The sequence below is a fragment of the Myotis myotis genome, unplaced genomic scaffold (assembly GCF_014108235.1).
Source record: "Myotis myotis isolate mMyoMyo1 unplaced genomic scaffold, mMyoMyo1.p scaffold_m19_p_1, whole genome shotgun sequence".
Taxonomy (NCBI): domain Eukaryota; kingdom Metazoa; phylum Chordata; class Mammalia; order Chiroptera; family Vespertilionidae; genus Myotis; species Myotis myotis.
Genome location: NW_023416313.1, coordinates 178123665 through 178145547, shown reverse-complemented (window position 1 = coordinate 178145547; position 21883 = coordinate 178123665). Strand labels below are relative to the sequence as shown.

The following is a 21883-nucleotide window of genomic DNA, read 5'->3' as shown; positions in this document are numbered from 1 at the left end:
AAAACAAAAAAACCACAACTGTACATTTCAAATCCTGTATCTGTCAAAATTAACTTTCATGAATAAAGGGGAAATAAGAACATTCTGAGATTAAAAAAAAACAAAACAATCCTAAGAGAATTTGTTGTTGGCTGACCTATCTTTAAAGAATGACTAAAGGAGGCTCTCCAAACATCAAGAAAATGGTACCAGAAGAAGGCTGGAAAGTTTTAAAAGGGGAAGAACAACAGGATGGATAAAAATAGAAATAAATGTAATTAACTATCCTTTACCTCATAAGTTTTTAAAGTCATAGTTTATGGTTGAAGCAAAAGTTATAACACCATCTCATGTGGTGTTCAATGCATTTAGAATATTTAAACAATAACACTTAAAAAGTGGGAAGTATAGAGACCTAAATGGAAGGTTGGTTTCTACACTTTACTTGAAGTGGTAAAACAATGAAAGCAGTAGGCTGCAATTAATTTCATATGTATATGTTCACAACTAGGAAAATTATTAAGAACACCATACAGAGAGATATACTAAAAACATAAATAAATAAAAATGAAACTCTAAAAAATGTAACCCCCCCAGGAAGGCAAGAAAAACAGAGGAAAAAGAAATAGAGGGGACAAACAAAAATTATAAAATGGTAGACTTAAGCCCTGACATAAAAAATTAGCTAAAAACTCAAATGGTCTAAACATACCAATTAAAAGAAAGACATTGACAGGGTGGATTTAAAAAAATTAAAGAAACCACAACCCAACTCTATGCTCTTTATTTGAAACACATTTCAAATATAACTCGACTACTAATAAAAGGATAGAAAAAATATGACATGCAAACATTCATTTAAAATATGAGTGGCTATATTAATATAAGATAAAGACTTGAGAGCAAAAAAAAATTTACTAGGAAGAAAATATGTAACAATAAGACAATTTCTCCGTTAAGAAGATAAAGGAATCTTAGATGTATAGAAACCAAACAATAGGGCTTCAAAATATATAAAGCAAAAACTAATAGAGATGAAAGGAGATATGGAAAAAGCCAGAGTTGCTGTTGGGAACTGACTGAATAACTAGACAGAACATTAACAAGGATACAGAAGACTGGAACAACACCATTAACTAACAGGATCTACCTGGCATTTATAGAATACTTCACTCAACAGCAGAATACACATTCTTTTCAATCACTCAGAGAACATTCTCCAAGAATGATCATATCCTAGGATATAAAACAAATCTTAAAATGCTAAGAAATAAAATTATACTTAATATGTTCTTTGGCTGTAATAAAGTCAAAGTAAAAATCAATAACAGACAATAGGAAAATCTCTATAAATACCTGGAAATTAAATTAAGGCTAGGAATAGGAAGGAAACAAATATTACATGTTACAAACATAAAACCAACCGTATACTTTAATAAAAACAATGAAAATTCATTGTTTTCTGCTTGAGGTAGTTACTGAAATTCATAACTATGTAAAACTTTGTTTTTAACAAAGCAATACTTGGACCTACTTTAAAAAGACCAATCTTGCTAAGAGGTATATGATAACACATAGCTGTCCTCTGCCCTACACATTCCTGCCTTCACTTTCCAATCCCAACCCCCACCTCAGATAACCATTTGCAACCCTTTTAAGCAGTTTCTTCCACTATAAGTCCTCACTTAACATCATCGCTATGGGAAACAATGTATAACGAAACAAAATTTACCAAAGGCTAATTGATATAAACCAGAGTTAAGTTCCTAGGGAATCTCATCAACGGTATAATGAAATGATGTTATTTGAGGATCTGCTGTATTTCTAAATAACATGTTTATATTAATTTCTTGATTTATCTATTTTAAAAATGATCCACAACTTCCTGCAATGGCAAATGAGAATGCAGTTCTCTAAGTAGGAACACTCATTTTTAAGGGCCATGCAGGCACAGGTGTTAGTGATTATAGGAGGAAAGAAGGTACATTTTCTGAAGATTTCTTCCAACTGGCATGAGGCTATCAATCGATGACCAACTTAGATAACTGATTACTCCCTCCAAGGCCACTTCCTTACACCTTTTTTTTTCTTCTGATGGCCTATTATGAGCTCTTGCCTCAGTGCCAGCTGATATTTCAAGTGTTCAGCAGAGCTGGAGAATAGTTGTGAAGAAACGGACAAATTTTAATGTTGTTTTTTTTTTTAATTTCTCTTCTTACTCAACTTGCCCTGCTAATTCTCACATGTAAGTATGACTATTAGTTAAGGCTACCCAGTTAGACTCTGCTAAAAGCAAATATTGAGGTTGGGAGCAGGAGTTCAGAGGTCCGAAGGCTTACGACAAGCACACTGTTCGTTCATATTTTCCATGTGTTTCACACTGGGCATTTCATCATGACCATGTCATTTGATCCCAGCAACTCTGTGAAACAGGTGTTGCTATCCCCATTTTACAGCTGAGGAAGGTCAGGCTCAGTGAGGACAGGTGACTTGAGCAAGGTCACAGAGCTCAGAAATGACAAGCTGGGGTGGAATACTGCCCCAAAGTCTATGCTCCTTCCACTATACAGCACGCTCTCTTTCCAGGCAGGCTGGGAAAACACACCTCAGCAAGATGTCGCGGTTCTTAGGAACTTCTACAACAATCAGAGATAAAGGGCGCCTTCGGATGGGCCTCAGAGCATTAGAGTTTCCTTTTAGGGTACGTTAGGGATGGCATCAGGGACACAGAAGACTGAGAAGCATCCTGTGAGTGGCTCTTCATAGAGACATTCTTACTTAAAGCACCAGAGAGGAGGGGGTGGCCAAGGATACCCAGCTTTCATACATTTCCCTTAGTTCTGGACCAGTCCCCATGCCCACCCCATGGTCTCCCACCATCTGTCCCTCTCCACACTGCCCGCGAAGGCCAGGGAAACCCAGTGGGCTTGTACTGTTTCTCCTGCCTCACCATATTACCCAAAGCCATGTGGGCCCCCTCGTTGCCCTCTGCCAGTCCCTACCAACGTGAAGCTCTTGGGCGAGGCTGCCCAGCGCTTGACCGTGGTGAGCGGCCACTCCTGCAGCACTTCCTTGGTCTTCTCGTCCACACGCATCACTGAGTCCTTGGTGATGCCCAGCAGGCGGGGCACCAGCTTGTTCTTGCCTTTCATCTTTTCCTGAAACAGGAGACACCAGGTCAGCGCTCTTTCTCTGAATACATCTGATTTTGCCAAATAATCAATGACATTGCAATGTTTTACCTGTGGTCAACTTACATACACTGTGTTTCAAAATAGGCAGAACTACCGAGTCTTAAAAATCTTGACTGATTATTAGTTTTAATAATTGTTTAAGAAACAGTAATCTGCCTATTAAATTAATGGATACCTACCTGTCACACACACCTGAACAAATTCGAGATCAGTTAATAACTTAGGAGAAACATACAGGTCATATATTTTTGTGATCACTGAGTGCGAAAGGACTCTTTATACCAAAATAAAAAATATATTTATATAAAGGAAATGATTAATAGTTTTTAACTACAAAATATAATGGACTTCAATATATCTAAAAAAAGAGAAAGAGGGGTAGGAGAAAAAGAAAGAAACCTCATCATAAACAAAATGAAAAAGCAAATGACCGGGGAGTAAATATTTACAACAAATACAAAGATAAAAAATTTCATATACATTGTATGTGAAAGGTTATCATAAATCAACAATAACTAGCAAAGAACATACACAGAAACTGTTTAAAATAATAATTAGGTAATAATTAATCAACAATTGGATAAATGTCATGTATATAAGATGGCAGATTTAAAAAAAAACAGAATTAAAGAAAATATAAAGGGGAAACACTGTTGAGAGAATTGAAAATGGCATAGCCTTTATAGAATAAACGTGTCAATAATAAACGAAAGCTTTAGAAATATTTCTACTTTCGACACATCTTGCTTTTAGAAACTTGTTAAACAAATTATAAATGGATGTGAAGATTATACAGCAAGAAGGTTCATCTCGTGTTTACCATAGTGGAAATGAGAAATAACCAAATTTTCAATAAATAGGAGATTTGAAAAATTATTGCACAAATAACAGACTACTCTACAACTCTTAAAATGCATATTATAGGAAAACAATTGGACAATACAGTTTTCACAATATATTATAAAATAAAAATCAACAGTTTGCACTGCATAATCCTAAAGGAAGTAAAATTTTAAGCATAAATTTTAATTTAAAACATTAAAAGAAAATTTAAAAAAGAAAATTTTATTATGTGAAAAAATGGTGGCAACAATCATCTCAAGTTATTTGTATTATTTTCTTGTGCTTTTCCTTATTCCCAAAATTTCACCCAATATACATCTTTTTGTTGTCAAGGAAAAACAAACAAACTTTTCCAATAATACTTGCTGAAACCTCGTAATGACTACACCACGATTCCCTAAGAACACATATACAAATTAGCACCCACAAAGTGTGTATATATAAGTAGGTGTGAGTACAAGGGGACAGGAACTCAACACAGGGCAGGAGTGTGCTACATGTTAGTCTTTCCCATTAATTTTCAAAGCATCCCTTAAATGTTGGCATCATCATCATCCCTGTTTTGAAATGAAGGGACCAGCAACTCGCCCAAGGAAGATAGCAGTGAGTAGGAAAGCCATGATTAGGACACAAATTTGAATAGCTCAAAAACACTTCTGATTTCAAAAGCAGACTGTCTACCACAGTGTACTTCTTCTGGGGGAAGCAATTAGAAAAAAGCAAAAAATGCCCCGTCCTAGCCCCCAAGGGCAGTTCATAAATCATCAGGTGGTGAAGGTCCCAGCACACCTCCAGCTTCCTCCCTGGAGGAAGAGATGACAGCATCGGGAATCTGCGTGGGGGGGCCAAGGAGTGGAGTCTGCATTTCAAGAACCTCCCAATCCTGATGAAAGCAGAGTCAGACTCTGTGGAGAGACGCCAGTTCCACAAGAGGTGAAATCAGTGCCCGTGGAGGATGCCCATCAGTCCAATTTGGCTTCAGGAGCCACACACAGAGTTAGGTGGAGAGGCCCTGGGCAGCTGGTTTAGTCACACATGGAGGAATGAGATGGTCAAAGGGTACAAACTTGTAATTGTAAGAGGAATGAGTTCTGGGGATTTAATGTATGCTACTGTGACTATAGTCAATACTGTATTATATACTTGAAAGCTGTAAAGAGAATAGATCTTAAATGTTCTCTACATAACAATAAAAATATAATTATGTGAGGAGGACATAACCTCATTGTGGTAATAATTTTAAAATATATACATGTAACAATTCATCACATTGTACACCTTAAACTTCCACAATGTTCTATGTCAATTATATCTCAGAAAAATTGGGAGAAAAAGATAGTTTCATCTGATAATTTTATATGAAGCCACTAAGGTGTTTGATAACATTCAGCACCTATTCATTATAAATATTTCTTTAAAATGCTGGAATACATATACTTTCTCAAAGAGTATTTCAATCCTATTATCAGTATTCTTCTTGATAGAGAAATGCTAGAGAGAAATATATAAATATTGGGATATGAACAAGTTACCCTTTATTTTTTTTTAATATATTTTACTGATTTTTTACAGAGAGGAAGGGAGAGAGATAGAGAGTTAGAAACATCGATGAGAGAGAAACATTGATCAGCTGCCTTCTGCACATCTCCTACTGGGGATATGCCCACAACCCAGGTACATGCCTTTGACCGGAATCGAACCTGGGACCTTTCAGTCCGCAGGCCGACGCTCTATCCACTGAGCCAAACCGGTTTCGGCAACAAGTTACCCTTTAAAATCTTACCCTTCAACATTATTTTGGGAGTTTCGGAAAATGCAGAAAGATTTTTTTTTTAATTCTAAGCATTAATTCAGGGAATGAAGGAACAAAATTATTTATTGCTAATGATTGTTTATCTTATAACAAGATACCAGAATCATTTCTTTCTTTATAAAAAGTATATATTTTATTGATTTTTTACAGAGAGGAAGGCAGAGAGATAGAGAGTTAGAAACATCGATGAGAGAGAAACATCGATCAGCTGCCTCCTGCACACCTCCTACTGGGGATGTGCCTGCAACCCAGGGACATGCCCTTGACCGGAATCGAACCCGGGACCTTTCAGTCCACAGGCCGACGCTCTATCCACTGAGCCAAACCGGTTTCGGCCAGAATCATTTCTTAACTATTTACTTTGAAATAATCACAGATTAACAGGATGCCGTGAAAGTAATACAGACAATAAAAAAATCAGATATAATAAGTGTGTGTGAGGATGTAGAAAAATTGGAGCCCTAATACACTGCTGGTGGTCCTTTAGAAAATAGTTTGGAAGTTCCTCAAATAATTAAACATGGAGATAATACACAATCCAGCAATTCCACTCCTAGGCATACATATCCAAGAGACTTCAAGGCATATGTCCACAGAAAAGGTTGTACATGAATGTATATAACAGTATTTAATCCATAGGTGGAAACCCAAATGTTTATCAGCTGATGAATGTATGAACAGTGTTATATTCACCTTAGCTCCTGGCAACCACCCATCTTATTCTCTGTTTCTATGATATCCGCTTTTTAAAATTTCACATATAAGTGAAATCATACAGCATTTGTCTTGACTTATTTCACTTAGCATAATACCCTCCAGATCCACCCATGTCATGGCAAATGGCAGGATTTCCTCCTTTTCTAAGGCAGAATAATATTACACATAATAATATTACACACAGTGGTAATTTTTGTTAGTGGTGTAATGATCAATTTAATTCTTCTGCATGCGAATGTTGTTTTCCCAACACCATTTATTGAAGAGACTATCTTTTCCCAATGTGTATTCTTGGCTCCGTTTGTCAAATATTATTGCTGTATATGCATGGGTTTATTGCAGGCTCTTGATTCTGTTTCATTGACTTATGTCTTGTTTTTATACCAGTGCCATACTGTTTTGATTACTATAGCTTTATAATATAACTAGAAGCCCGGTGCACAAAATTCATGCATTTGTGGAGGTCCCTCAGCCCGGCCTGTGCCCTCTTGCAGTCCGGGAGCCCTCAGGGGCAGTCAGACATCCTTAGCGCTGCTGCAGAGGCAGGAGAGGCTCCCACCACTGCTGCTGTGCTCGCCAGCCATGTGCCCAACTCAGGATGAGCAGCACTCCCCCTGTCGGAGCACACTGATGACCAGGGGGCAGCTCCTGCATTGAGCATCTGTCCCCGGTAGTCAGTGTGCATCATAGCGACTGGTTGTTACACCATTTGGTCAATTTGCATATTAGCCTTTGATTATATAGGATTTGAAATGAAGCTGTGTGATGCCTCCTGTTTTCTTCTTTCTCAAGATTGCTTTGGCTATTTGGGATCTTTTGTGGTTCCATACAAATTTTAAGATTTTGTTTTCTGTGAAAAATGTCAATGGGATTCTGATAGGAGTTGCATTGAATCTGTAGATGGCTTTAGGTAATATGAACATTTTTAACAATATTAACTCTTTTGATCCATGAACATGGGGTATCTTTCCATTCATTTGTATTTTCTTTAATTTCTTATACTTTTAGGTGTATAGATCTTTCACTTCCTTGGTTAAGTTTATTTCTAAGTATTTTTTTTTATTGCTTTTTGATGCTATTGTAAATGGGGGTTGTTTTCTTTATTTCTTTCTCCGTGCATTCTGTATGATGTCATCTTATTTGCCTTATTTATCTAATTTATTAGGTTCATTATTTCATAACATTTAATTATTCCTGAATTCTCAGATGTACTACTTTTAAAAGCATGCAAACTATATGGTCAAGTAAACAATATTTATGAAAATCACTTTAAAAAATAAAATGTAACTAAATAGGACCATTGAGTAAACAATTAAAGTTAGTAGCATTTTCACTTTTATTATGTGATGGAAAACAAAATTACTGAAAACTAAAATTTGAGTATCTAATATGTATATGAAAGTTGTCAGTACTGCCTACCTCCTTGACCCTGACCTCACTACAAAGAGATGTAATTTGAAAAAAAGTGAGAGAAGGAAGGAAGGAAGGAAGGAAGGAAGGAAGGAAGGGAAGGAGAAAATTCTATTCCTTTCTCATTTTTCCTTAAATACTTTTGTTACAGAAGAATCTTCACTTGACTAAATCTTAAAGACCCTGTGATAACCAGATCTATGCTCTATCTCCAATTATCCGACTAGTCATGGACAGATTATTCTCAGGTGCTAAACTGCTTTTGGAGAAAAAACTTTGTTCCTGTAATTTTCTGTTCAATTTCTTCTTCTTTCTTTTTTTATTAAATTTATTGGGGTGACATCCTATATAATAAAACCATAATATGCAAATCGAACAGCGGAACCACCGATCCGTATCATGTGCACTGACCACCAGGGGGCATATGCTCAATGCAGGAGCTGCCCCTGGTGGTCAGTGTGCTCCCCCTGTGGGAGTATGTGAGCTCAGGATGCCACTTAGTCAGAAGCCGGGCTCATGGGAGGCCAGTGCAGTGGCGGGAGCCTCTGGCGGGCAGTAAGAGCAAGGGGTCCCGGAGTGTGAGTGCCCCAGACTATAACAGGGATGTCTGACTGCCAGCTTAGGCCTGATCCTGGCAGGCAGAGATCCCCTGAGGGATCCCAGACTGCGAGAGGGTGCCCCCCCAAGTGCATGAATTTCGTGCACTGGGCCTCTAGTTGTTTAATAAAATTATAGAGGTTTAAGTGTACAGCTCTATAATGCACTATGTGTTCACCATCCAAAGTCAAATCTCTTTCTGTCACCATATATTTGACCTTACTTTATAACTACATGTAGTTTACTGTATCCTATTTATTTCCCTAAATTTGCTGACCTATATGCATAGCACTGAAACTGACTGTGTGAAATCTGATGGAAAACAATGTAAATGTAAGAAATTAATTTCATATGTGAAAGACTTAAAAAACTCCTCAAAATAGATGGAAAGTGATGCCAATATCAGTGGACATGCTGAAAATTTAATCTCTGTTCCTGTGATAGGGATTACATTTTAGAACTGATCTGTCACCTGTTGCCCTACAAAATAATGAATAAAAATGAGCTTGGTCTTAGAAACAAAGTGATTCACCCATATGTTTTTCATTTGCAAGGGCTGGATATTTTCTGGTGTAAAACTGAAAAAGAAAAGGACTGAAATAGAGTATGTGAGCTCAGGATGCACAAAGGAGAAATGAAGCTAACAGGAGGGCTTATCAGTCAACTTAAGAACATACCTACCAAGAGCCTCCCTCTGAAACTCACGGGTTGCGTTTAAAAGAACCACCTCTTTCCTTCTGTTAGGAAGACAAATCTGAACCACCTCTTTCCTTCTGTTAGGAAGACAAATCTGACAAGAACACATCTAAAGGTCACAGGAATCCCAGGCCCATTTGCAAATATACATCTTAAGTTCCTTACAGACCACAGGAATTTGATTGGGTTTGCAGTGGTCAACGACCTTCACTTAGTCCAGGGCACTCTTGACAGTCTTAAGTGAAACATTCTCAGGGGAAAGTCATAATGAGCACAAGGAAACACCCCCCTGCAAGGACAGTGAGCCAAGCCCAGACACAGCTGCCGGAGGACCGTGGGCAGCGAGGCTCACTCAGCAGCCTCATAGTTCATCCACTTCATGTCTCTCCAACAGCTAAAGCTGGGTCATTATTGGCCAGATGCTACCTCCGCAAATGCAAACCAACCTTAACAGCAAACACTCTAACAAAAGAAAAAGGTGTGACAAGAGCAAACACTCTCTCCACCACCCTGTCCAACTCACCTTCACCAGGAAAAAGGACACACCATACGTCCGGAGGGACCGGGCGAGTTTGACGTACTTGACCTTGGCTTCTATTTCACTCATCTCTCCATAGTTCTTGTGCTCCTGCGGAAGTGATAGTAGCAGGGACTAGTTATTGCAGCTCCACCAAGAGGTGGACTTGGTGAGAGGTAGTTACTAAATGTGGTGCATAGAGTGTGGCTACAACTGACCAATAAGCAACATTTGTGTAGTAGAACCCCTTCACGACACATGTTCCAACTCACCAAGAGTCAGAGTACATGGGAAATTCTAATGCAGTGCTTCTGAACTAGAATTTGAGCCCAAACCCCTACAAATTTCATAACTATAGGCACCAATGCACACATGTGCAAGATGGCAGGAACAAGCTCCATAATTACAATCCAATTTTCAAACAACCCCATGTATCAAAACCAACACTTTAAATGAAAGCCAGAAAAATGTCCTTGTCCAGGGAAGGTAGCATGCTAACATCCATCCACAACATACAGTGTTCCAGAGAGCAGGTTACACAAATGTGTATACATCATCACTCTGGGAAACAATACTTGGTAAAAAAAATAAATAAATAAGATTTATACATATGAAATTTACATTTCAACTTATATTTACATTTCAACATCAAAGAAGATTTTGATGTTTTGAATTTACTAGAGTGATTGTTTCATGGCAAAGTTGACGGCAGAGCTTTTCTTACTGGTTGCCTAGAATAAACAACTCTCTTTTAGAATAAACCTGAGTTTTAAATTCTAGCTTCAAAAACCAACCTCTGGACAAAGAAGCAACTTGTAGCTTCTTCCTTGGTGCATTTTTAATGGCAAATCACCTTGTTTGAAAGCTACCAAGATAATATCTTGTAAATTAAATGTATGCACATATTTTTTTCTCAGAAGGGCTACGTAACCTTTAGCAAGAAGGCGGGGATTAAGATAATAAATCTGCCAGACGTAGAACTGTCAGCTCCTTTACTCTTGAGACACTCATCATTTAGTATATAAGCTGAGTACATGTCTGGGGTACAAATCTATCATGTATGGAGGCCCTTCTCATACTAATACATGACGGTAGGGAGTGAGAAGAATGATAAATTCACATTCCCAGTACCTGAAATATTCTCTTTTCAGCTCCTCTCTGCTTGATGTATTCTTTGGGCAGGAATTCCTTTAGACTGAGAGAGAGGAAGGGGAAAAAGTACAGCATTTATGTTCTGTGATGAGAAGGAAAGAAAAGTCTTTTCGTAAAACTCACAGTGAAGTCACTAACTTTCCCAGTATTTTCTAGTTATAATTAATAACAAACTGCCACATCCCACAATGCACTTAATAGGACACAGATATAAAACCAGACTGATAAAAAGGGTGAAGCTAACAAAGGTAAATGGAAAAGAGTTTCTAGGATATAATATAACTAGAAGCCTGATGTATGAAATTTGTGCAAGAGTAGGCCTTCCTTCCCCTGGCGGCTGGCACCAGCTTCCTTCTGGCACCTGGGACCCGGGCTTCCCTCCGGCCACCAGCACCTGGAACCTGGGCTTCCCTCACTGCCTCGGCTTCGTCCAGAAGGATGTCTGGTCTAATTAGCATATTGTGCTTTTATTATTATAGACTAGAGGCCCAGTGCACAAATTTATGCATGGGTGAGGTCCAGCCAGCCTGGGCCCAATCGGGGCGGATTGGGGCTGGGCCTGTCGGGAGGAGGAGATGGCAGGAGGTTGGCCGGCCGGCCCACCCTGATCGGGGACCGATCAGGGCCAGGCCAGCTGGAGGAAGGAGCCTCGGGCAATTGGCTAGCAGGCCCCGCCCCCAATTGGGGTTGGGGGGCCAATTGGGGGCAGAGCTGGCCATGGGGAGGGGCTGTGGGCAGTGGGCCTGCTGGCCCTGCCCCCAAATGGGGTGGGGGGTACCAATCATGGGACAGTGGCCTGGGGGGTGGGGGGTCATGGATGGTTGGCCAACCAGCCCTGGCCCTGATTGGGGTGGGGGGGGGGAGAACTGGGGTGGGGCTGGGCAGGGGAGGGGCTGCGGGAGGTTTGCCAGATGGCCCCGCCCCCTATTGGGGTCGGGGGTACAATCAGGGATGGAGTGGCCAGGGGGAGGGGCTGCAGGAGGTTGGCCACCCAGCCCCGCCCCCTATAGGGAATGGGAATACGATCAGGGGTGGCCCAGCCAGGGGGAGGGGCTGTGGGACTATTGTGGTGGGGTGGGCTGATCGGGGCAGGGCTGGCTGGGGGGGAAGGGAGGGGGCATTTAGCCGGCTGGCCCCACTCCTGACCGGAGTGGAAGAGTCCAATCAGGGGCAAGCCAGCAGAGGGGAGGGGCCGCAAGGTTGGCCAGCCGGCCCCACCCCCTGATCGGGTGGTTCGCTTGCCACAGTGGGTGTCATAGCAACCAGTCGTTATGGTTGTTATGGCCATTACAGTCACTGGCTTTTTATATATATAGACTAGAGGCCTGGTGCATGAAAATTAATGCACGGGTGGGGGGGGGGTGTCCCTCAGCCTGGTCTGCCCCCTCTCACAGTCCAGGAGCCCTCAGGGGTGGCAGGTGACCTGGTGACCAGAGGAAGGCGATGCCCCCACCACACCTCTGCTGCTGCCACTGCCGGTAGCGCAAGCCTCCATCGGCCCTGGTTACCTGAGCCTCGGGTGGCCCTGGGCAGCTGGGGGGCTGATGGCGAGTCCAGCCACACCAAGCACCTGTCGTGCTCCCCCCCCGCCCCGGCTGGGCTGAAAGGACTGGGGGACTCTGGCGAGGATGAGGGGACTGGGCACCGCCATCTTGTGGCTATGGGCAACGCCATCTTTTGTGATGGTGTAATGGTCAATTTGCATATTCCCTCTTTATTAGATAGAATAGTAAAGGGTACAAGAGTGTACAGTATGCTATTCTGTAAGACGGGGAGGACAGGATGTATTTTTCATTTTATATTGTTAATATGTATTTTTAAAACAATAGAAAGATATTCCCAGTACTAATAAAAATGATTCTCTATAGAAAGAATGGAAAAACAGGGAGAGGGGGACAAGGATAAAAAATAAACCTCTGTAAATATTCCTTATAGCATAGTTGTTGTTTTTTCACTTTAGAATCACATTAAATTGCAAAGAGGGGCAAAAAGCAACCTAAAAATCTAGAGCAAACTGAAACAAATCAACTTAACAGTATATCAAGTTGACAGCATTACTACAGAGAAAAATGATTTCAGGTAACATTGAAAACAGTCTTTTCACTATGCATCCCTAGTGAGATATACTTAAAGATGAAATGAACCACAGTGACTTGTCAAACATGACACCATTATTTTACAACACCCTCCCTCTTCTCTATATATATGCACACTCTATAAAAATTAGGATATTATATAACATGTTGTATACAGTTAAGATAAAATGAGTAATTACCTTAGTTGTTAGTAACCTAGATTTTTAGCATAAAAGAAATAAGAATATAAAGCCAAAAAGTGTCCATGAAAACCCTGCAATCCTTCATTTGAATTGGAAATAAAGACTGGCATATCGGATTCATTTTCTTTTTCTGAATAACATTTATTTTCTAGTTGTGTCCTCTTAGGAGGCTAAGAGCAAGGACAACCTGCTGGCAATAAACACCCCTAGCACCTTGGCTAGGCGGCCTTCAAATACCACTCCCCACTCAAAGAAACCAGACATCCTCTGAGAAATGGCTGCTTCTAGCCCTGAGCCAGCAAATGTATCAAATGTTTCTGGAGAGGGTCAGGGCAGGGCCTGGTTCTGGCTATATTAAGATTTGAATAGTGATGATGCCTGTTCAATTTTCAAACTACCTATAGGCAAAAGCTGTAAGTACATTTCCTGGAATTTCAGGGATCTAGGCCTAAGTACCAGCAGAACACTCTGGCCCTGTCAAGAGACCCCAAGTCAGTCAGCTGGAAGGACCTGAGAAATATCCAAGCAGCACCTGGGATGTGATGACTATCATGAAGCAACCTTGTGGACAGAAATGAATGGCTGAGAGAACTGGAAGTCATCCATGTCACAAAAGAGGAAGCTGAGTTCACAGAGAGGTAAGGTGACTTAGCGGGGGTCCCGGGACTTGTTAGTAGCAGGGAGCCTTTGACCTCCCAGACCCAGAGCAGGTCCACCTGAGCACAGAGCTGTTGCAGGCTTTCCCCAAGAGGACACTTGCAAGGACAATGACGCAGTATCATGAGTAGGCCCAGGGCTGTGGGGTTCTGGACAGTCGCTCCTATACCATCAAAAAGGGAGACCCGGCTGAGGTTAACAAAAAGAGCCCCACGGGAAACTGTCAGGACGATGACTGTTACTAGAAGAACAACAGACAGTAGTGTCCAGTGGCCAGGCAGGGATAGAATATGCTGGGCATTTATGGCAAGAAAATTCTGTGCAGCAACAAGCTGCCCTTAATTGAAACTCTGCAAACTAACCCTCCCATTCTTCAGTAGGTACTGAATCTCTCACGCTTTGGTAGGTACCGAAAACAACTTCCAGTTGCTTACACTAAATGTTGCAAGAGTCTTTGGGGGGGAGTTTATCGCGAGGCATTTTAAAATGTGAAGTGAGTGTGTGTGAGCATGTGAGGTGTGCATTTTCCCCGAGGAATTCAGCACGAAGCTGGAAGGAGCAGCAGCCCGTCATCACGGCCTGCCAGGCGGCGGCACGGCAGGTCCCGCTCAGCAGTTTTCATTACCAAACCTGAGTGTGGAAGGCTCCTAAGCCTCTGGGACATTCACACAAGTGAAATCTGCCAGCCTTCGCTGAGAAAACGGGTTAGATTGTCAAACCTGATTGGAAATTTTTCTCCTAATTAAGCAAGCTCTGGACAAGCGGAGCCCCTCCCACTGCCTCCTTAGGCATTCCCACCTCATAAGGGCAGCTGTTGGGAGGCAGTTGCTTAGACCAGCGGTTCTCAACCTGTGGGTCGTGACCCCTTTGGGGGTTGAACGATCCTTTCACAGGGGTCGCCCAAGACCATCGGAAAACACATATATAATTACATATTGTTTTTGTGATTAATCACTATGCTTTAATTATGTTCAATTTGTAACAATGAAATTGGGGGTCACCACAACATGAGGAACTGTATTAAAGGGTCGCGGCATTAGGAAGGTTGAGAACCACTGGTTTAGACCTTACACCTCCTTTAAACCCTACTGCCAGCCTTTTAGTATCGCCTTTTCTGGGTGTAATAATAACAGAGCCTCCACTCCACTAAGGTGGCAGACTGGTCAATGCTCCTCTTGCTCTCTAAGATGCCTGAATGTTGAAGGTCTGCAGTAAATAGATTCTGCTCTCATGAGCCCCCACTTCTGCTCTGGTCAAGTCCGCTGTAGTTGTTCTCCAATCTTGCTGCTGCTATGTATTATATGACTATATAATAACACAACATAGCCCATAAGTTGCTAAAATAGTACAAGAAGAGAGCTAATGAATGCTTCTTATAGTAAATATTTTAAAAGTTATCAAATTGAATATAGGTGAGATAACTATAAAATCATGAAGACATTGTCTTCATTTTGCTTCACAAATGGATTGTTTTACTTCTCTTAATCCTCACCCGAGGACATGCTTAGAGAGTGTGTGTGTGTGTGTGGGGGGGGGGGGGGGGGGAAGAGAGGTGAGAGAAAACATCGGTCAGTTGCCTTCTGCACGCACCCAAACCAGGGATTGAACGTGCAACCCCAGGCATGCGGCCTGACTGAGAATTGAACTGGCAACCCTTTGGTGCACAGGTTGATGCTCAACCAATTAAGCCACACCAGCCAGGCCATGATTGTCTTTAAATTCTCTCCTAGATTATGCCATTCATACAAGAAAGGCAATGTAGAACTCCAATCACGAGAATCCTCACAAAGAAGAAACTTGGATTCCGTACTTTAACTTTTTGGATTATCCAACCAACAGTCTAAATAATTCTGATAGAGGGTTTTCACTATTAATAGCTGCCATTTACTGTCAGTCAAACACTGTTTCAGGTGCTTTATATGTACACATAGATTAACTGAATTCTGACAAAGCCCTTGGAAGAAAATATCCCACTTTATACAAGGAACAAAAGGCTCAGTGAAACTAAGTAATTTTCCCACAATCATAGCCAACAACTTAAGCCTGGTCTGTGGGCTCCAAAGACCAGGCTCTTAGCCACTCAACACTCCAGTCCCTCCTAGTTACCTCTGAGTCAAAAGACTTACCATGTGATCAATATTTCAGAACCTTTAGAGAAAGAGAAATAAAATCAGAGAAACACACAATCAATGCCCAAAAGCCACTGAATAAGGGACAAGGAATTTAATAAACACATTTGGGGGAGTGAGGTCTGGATTCAAATCTAGGTGTTCACTGACACCTCATTTTCTTACATGTATAAAATTTAAGCTGCTTCTACAAGTAATTCCAAAAGAGGTGTCCTAAAAACGTCGTCTGGTCTGGCAGTTAGAATATAAGCACAAGATTAACTGCCTCTCACCTATCCTGGCGGTGACACCATGTACTTAGTTGCATGACCACAGGCACGTCACCACCTCCCTAAGCTGGTTTTATCACCTGAAAAGAAGACAGGATCCCTTCCTGGGAGTGTTATTATTTACATGAACCGAAAACCATGGCTGCCCCTCCTCCATGAGGAGTGAGGACATCAGCACTCACACACACAGCCATGCAGTGTCTGCCCAGCACAAGGTGCAGAAAAGAAGAGGACGGAAGGCAGAGGGTGCCACAGGGACAGCGTCACCCAAAGGACACTGGGACACCCAGGAGTCCTCAGACCAACCTTTATGTTGAATCACCAGATTTGCTATCACATAAGGTTCTCAAAATGTGGTCTCAGAACCGGCAGCACGCTGAATCAGAGGCTCTGGTGGCGAGGCCCAGCAGTGTGTGTTTTAATAAGCCCCCTAGACCAGCGGTCGCCAAGCGGTGGTCCACGGACCACTGGTGGTCCACGAGGTCCAAAAGGTTGGCGACCACTGCTCTAAACGATTCCAATGTGCAGTAAAGGTGGAGAACCACTAGCACAGTGTGCTGAAGGCTCTGATGATGAAATCAGACACTCTTGGGTTTGAACCCAGACTCAAAGATGAAAATGTCTGTGTGATTTACTAAATCCTGGCAGTTAACCGACATGATGATATAGGTGGAAGTAAACCTTGGTTGAGTTGGGAAACACTTAGGGTGGGAAGAAGAAGTAGAGAGAGAGGATGGCATGGGAGAAGCACAGGAAAGGGTTTAGGCCCTATCTCAGTCCCACAGAACCAGTCCCGATGCCCTTTAGTGTAAGGCAGGGAATGTGCCTGGAGGTGCAGAGATAGCTCCGGGCTGGGTACATTCAGAGGTTCCTGGTTTGAAAGTTCTGGAATCTGAAAGCATTTAGGGAGGAAGGCACCATGCGTAGCAGGCTGCTGCTAGGAGGACCACCGAATGGTCACAGCTCCCCAAACTGATAAAGCTCTAGCTCACAGGATGGAAGCAAACAATAAAGAAACTAGTGGGTGAGGGACAGGAGGTAAGACGGAGACGGTGAAGAACAAAAGCGGAAATGCCTGCTTCCTGGTTGAGTATGAAGACAGAATTGTTAGTCAAATTATTCTGACAAAAACACACAGAAGACCAACTCCAAAGGAGAAATATGTGTTTGAACATATGCCATGAGGAAAGCTGACTGAAGACCTCTTAGTGCAGTGGTTCTCAACCTTCCTAATGCCACGACCCTTTAATACAGTTCTTCATGTGGTGCTGACCCCCAACCATAAAATTATTTTCGTTGCTACTTCATAACTGTAATTTTGCTACTGTTATGAATCGTAATGTAAATATCTGATATGCAGGATGGTCTTAGGCGACCCCTGTGAAAGGGTCGTTCGACCCCCAAAGGGGTCGAGACCCACAGGTTGAGAACCACTGTCCTAGTGTGTCAAAAACTTTGCTTGTGGACAGTAAAATTATCTTGAGTTTGAGGGGAAATTTTCACAAGTCCACTCTGAATTCTTCCTCAACAGAGATTCGAAACCCTTGGTCGCTTTGCTTTCTCAGTAAAATACTTCTGCAGAACATGCACACAGAATGAGAGGCTACGGTAATCGAGGATGGCAGGTCTCCGCAGCCTGTGACCCACCTGCCTGCACCCGACCCCTGGACCATTTACTCCTGTCACTCAGAGCCATGGAGCCTCTTTGTCCAACCTCCAATGCCCATTAACTTTTCCTCTGCCACATGTTTGATATCCAACCTCAGTTGAATATAAGCTTTCATCAACTCACAAAGACTATCACAATGGTCTTTTTTAAAAAAATGCTCAATGTGGAAACATTTTGAACCATAGAGAACAATATACACCTCATAATGTATATACCTATCACCAAGGACAAAAACATGTTAACATGTTATGATATTTGCTTTGTGATTGCTAACTCTCTCTCTGTTTTTAAAGAATTAAGATTAAAAATTTAGCTGAAGTCCCATACCATCCTTCTTTCTCCCCCTAATGGGAGTCACTTTCCTGAAGTTAGTTTCCCTGCGTATTTTATGTTCTGACATCTTGTATCTATAAACAATATCCTCTGTTTCTCTTTGTATTTTTAAATTCAACAGAGTCATATTCTGAAATGTCTTGTTTCTTCTGTAAAGTACTTTGGTGTTTTCATACATTTAAGCATGTGCCCACCTGCTGGGTTATAAACTCTATCCTTATTGATTTTGCATTCTGGGTCACTTATGAGGCTATTTTCCCATAACTTTATAAGTCAGTTGAATTTCCTCTTCTCTAAGGAACCTAATGCTATCCCTGGGTGATATTTTGCTTAGATGATTTTTTCCCTTTTAATATCATTTTCTGGATATTAACTTGTTCTTTGTAGAGTACATTGCAAATATGCAAATTTCTTCTTCCAGTCTGGAGCTTCACTCTTAACTTCCAATATTTTAAATTTAACAAAGGTAGGTTTATCAACCCTTAGTACTTTTATACCATCTTACATCAATAATAGTGTTTTCATCACTATAGCTTTGTAAGAAATTGGGATAGTCCTCCACGTATCTTCAATCAGTGTTGGTCATTCACGAGCCTTGACTAGTCCATATTAAGTTTTTAATAGTTGTATTGAGATATCCATATTTTCTGAAATAACCTGGGCCTAGTTTTTGTTTTGTGTGTTTTTTTTTTTTAAATGCTATATTTTAACTGATAAGGCTATTTCAAGATTATAGATCTATCTGGACTGTCTAATTATCGATTTTATCTAGATTTTAAATTTTTTTGCTTCAAGTTTTCATTTTATTCTTTATAACTTTTTAAGATCTGCCCTGTTTTCATTACTAATAATGTTTATTTTTTGCTTTTTTCTTATTTTGTTGCTCTTGATCAACCTTACCAGATTTTCACATATTCTGTTCATTTATTCTAAGCAGCAACTTCTTTGTTGATTCTGTGATTTGTACTTCATTACTTTCTCTTGACTAAAACCTTTTCTTTCTTTTGATCTTGTTCTACTTATCACTCCTGAGGGAGGTTGTGTTCAATTATTCCAATAAAATTGTGTGTCAAAAATTCTCCTTGTAACACTGTCTGTTTTTCTTTCATGTACTTTAAGGTAATGTTAGGTGCATGCGGGCTTATTATTAATATACCACCCTGGTGAATTAGTCCTTCTATCCTTCTTTACTTTATTTAAAAATATATACTTTTATGGATTTTGAGAGAGAGAGGAGGAGAGAAAGAGAAACATCAATGTGAGAGTGGAGCCTTAATCCGCTACAAACTGAGCATGTGTTTCATGTTGCTATTTCATGCGATTATTTCACATGTTTATTTGCCAGACTGCAGTGTCAAAGGCAGCAAAGAATTCGTATGTACCTCCTTCTACCTTCCCTGTGCTGGCACAACACGACAATGGAGTCCTCCACGAGTTGAAGAGCACCACGCGGCATGCTTGCTGAAAGCACAGAAGCGCGTGGGGGGTGTGCTGTTAGACGTCATGCTCCCACGGACTGTCCCTTTCTGGAATCCTGCAGGTGGCGGAAGAAAACTGTCACGGGGATACAGCACATCAGACTGGATCTGGGAGAGTGGCTGTTTCGTGGCTTCCAGCTCTCACTGGTTCTGTGCCTTGCTTCTAGCTCTCTCATGCCTATTTTCTCCATCTCTAGAACTGACAGGGGACATTAAATAATCCTTAAATCCACGAAAACTGAAAATCTTTCCGTCTCTGATTTTCATTATTCTTAATAAACACCTTCACCAAGGTGGTACTGAGTCCAGAAATCATTAAAGGGCCTGAAGAAAGGTATGAAAGGCTCTCATAGAGCTCCTCTATATTCCCAGGTTTCAATCTTTCCAGGCTCTTCCTTTGTTCCTCCAGCCCCAGAGGCGCTAGCTGCTTCCTGTAGTTGCAGACTCCTCGATGCCTTAGAGCCCCCTTCTTTCCTGTTTAATTACTGGTTATCAGCTTTGTACCAGGTTAACAATTCTTTCCATTCCATTTTCTCGGTTTAAATATGGTTTCTGTTTCCTGCCTAGATGCTAATTGAAAAAGGATAATAACACCTACTTCATGGAGTTGTGGAGAAAAAAAGAAGTCCATATGCTGTTGACTTTGAGCAAAAATGCTAAACAAATTTTCAAAAATTAAAAGAAATGTACTCGCTAAATGTACCTCATCCAGACATTCTGTGCGTGAAATCTCAGCCTGGCTGTGTCTTCAACCCGGCTCTGTGACAAGTCCAACCTTCTCGCTATTTTTCTGTTTTAAACTTTGAATTGTTCAAGCAGATGGGACATAGGAAAGCAAATGGGGAAAAATCTAAAGCCTGGCCAACATGGTCCAGTCACCAGGGACAGCTCAGGCACATGGCCCCAGGAGGCTCCGACTATCCAACATGCAATCAGGGAAATGTGGTCTCGCTGTTTTGTTTTAATTACAAGGAGACGGACATCCTCGGGAACTTTTACCTGCACAGTATGCACAATAATGTACACAACGAAACATCTACATTGGGTGAAAATGCTTCGTTACCTAGACTAGATTTGGTCTAATTAAAAAGTAAATCAAATTCATTTGGGAAAATAATTGCCACCAGGCATAATAAGCTTGTTTTAATTTGGAATCTTAGTAAGAAGACACATTCCACTAGAGGCATGAGCTTCATACTATAAACTCAGAAGTATGAAAACTGACTAAATACAATTGCTTAACTTTGGCTACCGTGAGAGTATTACGAGAAGGGACGTCTTTAATGGAGTGTCAGTATACCACATTCAATGTGCCCATAGGTCGCAGGGAGACACTGTGAGAGCAAACTGATGCTCCAATCGTGCTTGTCATCCCCACACTAACAGTCAGCGGTACAAAACCATTCACTGTGATATAGCTGGCACAACCGGTGACACTCAGGGAAAAACCAAAGGACCTTGGAATCACATTTTAGAGTACTTTCCTAATTTTTCTGCATATTGGGAGACCAGTGACAGGGACAACTTTGAAAGTAGGATTCCCTTTGTAAAAGATAGGGCCCAATGTAAGTAGTCAAAAGCCACTTGTAGAAAAGAACTCTATACAGCTGAACAGGCTGCTTCCTCTCTGTGACTCTTCTGCCACATACATCATATAAAATACATTGCTTTCTAAATTCACAAGGGGGCCCTGGGAATTAGCCATCCCAAAACTCTAGAGAAAAGGCATTAATGAAATGACTGGGGTAGCATCACCATTGTAGGCACCCAGTGAATGGCTTCATTTAAGATCACCTTCTCATCAGGGCCACACAGGCTACCAAAAATGGGCAAACATCTTATTTAAAAATTTTATCTCAGACATCTCACATAGCAGAATTTTCACCAATACATCTTCTAGGGTAAGAGAAACAAAGGAAAACAATAAACAAATGGGGGCTACATCAAACTGAAAAGCTTCTGCACAGCAAAAGAAACCATCATCAAAATTAAAAGGGAACCTACTGTATGGGAGAACGTATTTGGCAATGATACACCTGATAAGGGGTTAATTTCCAAAATATTTAAAGAACTCATACAACTCAACAAAAGGAAACAAGCAATCCAATTAAAAAATGGGCAAAGGACCTGAGTAGACACTTCTCCAAAGAGG

The 21883-nt window shown here is 41.1% G+C and overlaps 1 protein-coding gene across 6 annotated transcripts in view; it reads right to left on the bottom strand.

Moving 5' to 3' along the window:
• The window catches only part of TLN2 (talin 2), a 420556-nt gene that overhangs the window by 153235 nt on the left and 245438 nt on the right, over positions 1-21883 (bottom strand). For all 6 annotated transcript variants that reach the window (XM_036303702.1, XM_036303691.1, XM_036303681.1 and 3 more), the window contains 3 exons: positions 10898-10961; positions 9773-9877; positions 2982-3137 (listed from right to left, as the gene is read on the bottom strand). In XM_036303702.1, the coding sequence (XP_036159595.1) occupies positions 2982-3137; positions 9773-9877; positions 10898-10961 (325 nt within the window). The remainder of the gene's footprint in view (positions 1-2981; positions 3138-9772; positions 9878-10897; positions 10962-21883) is intronic.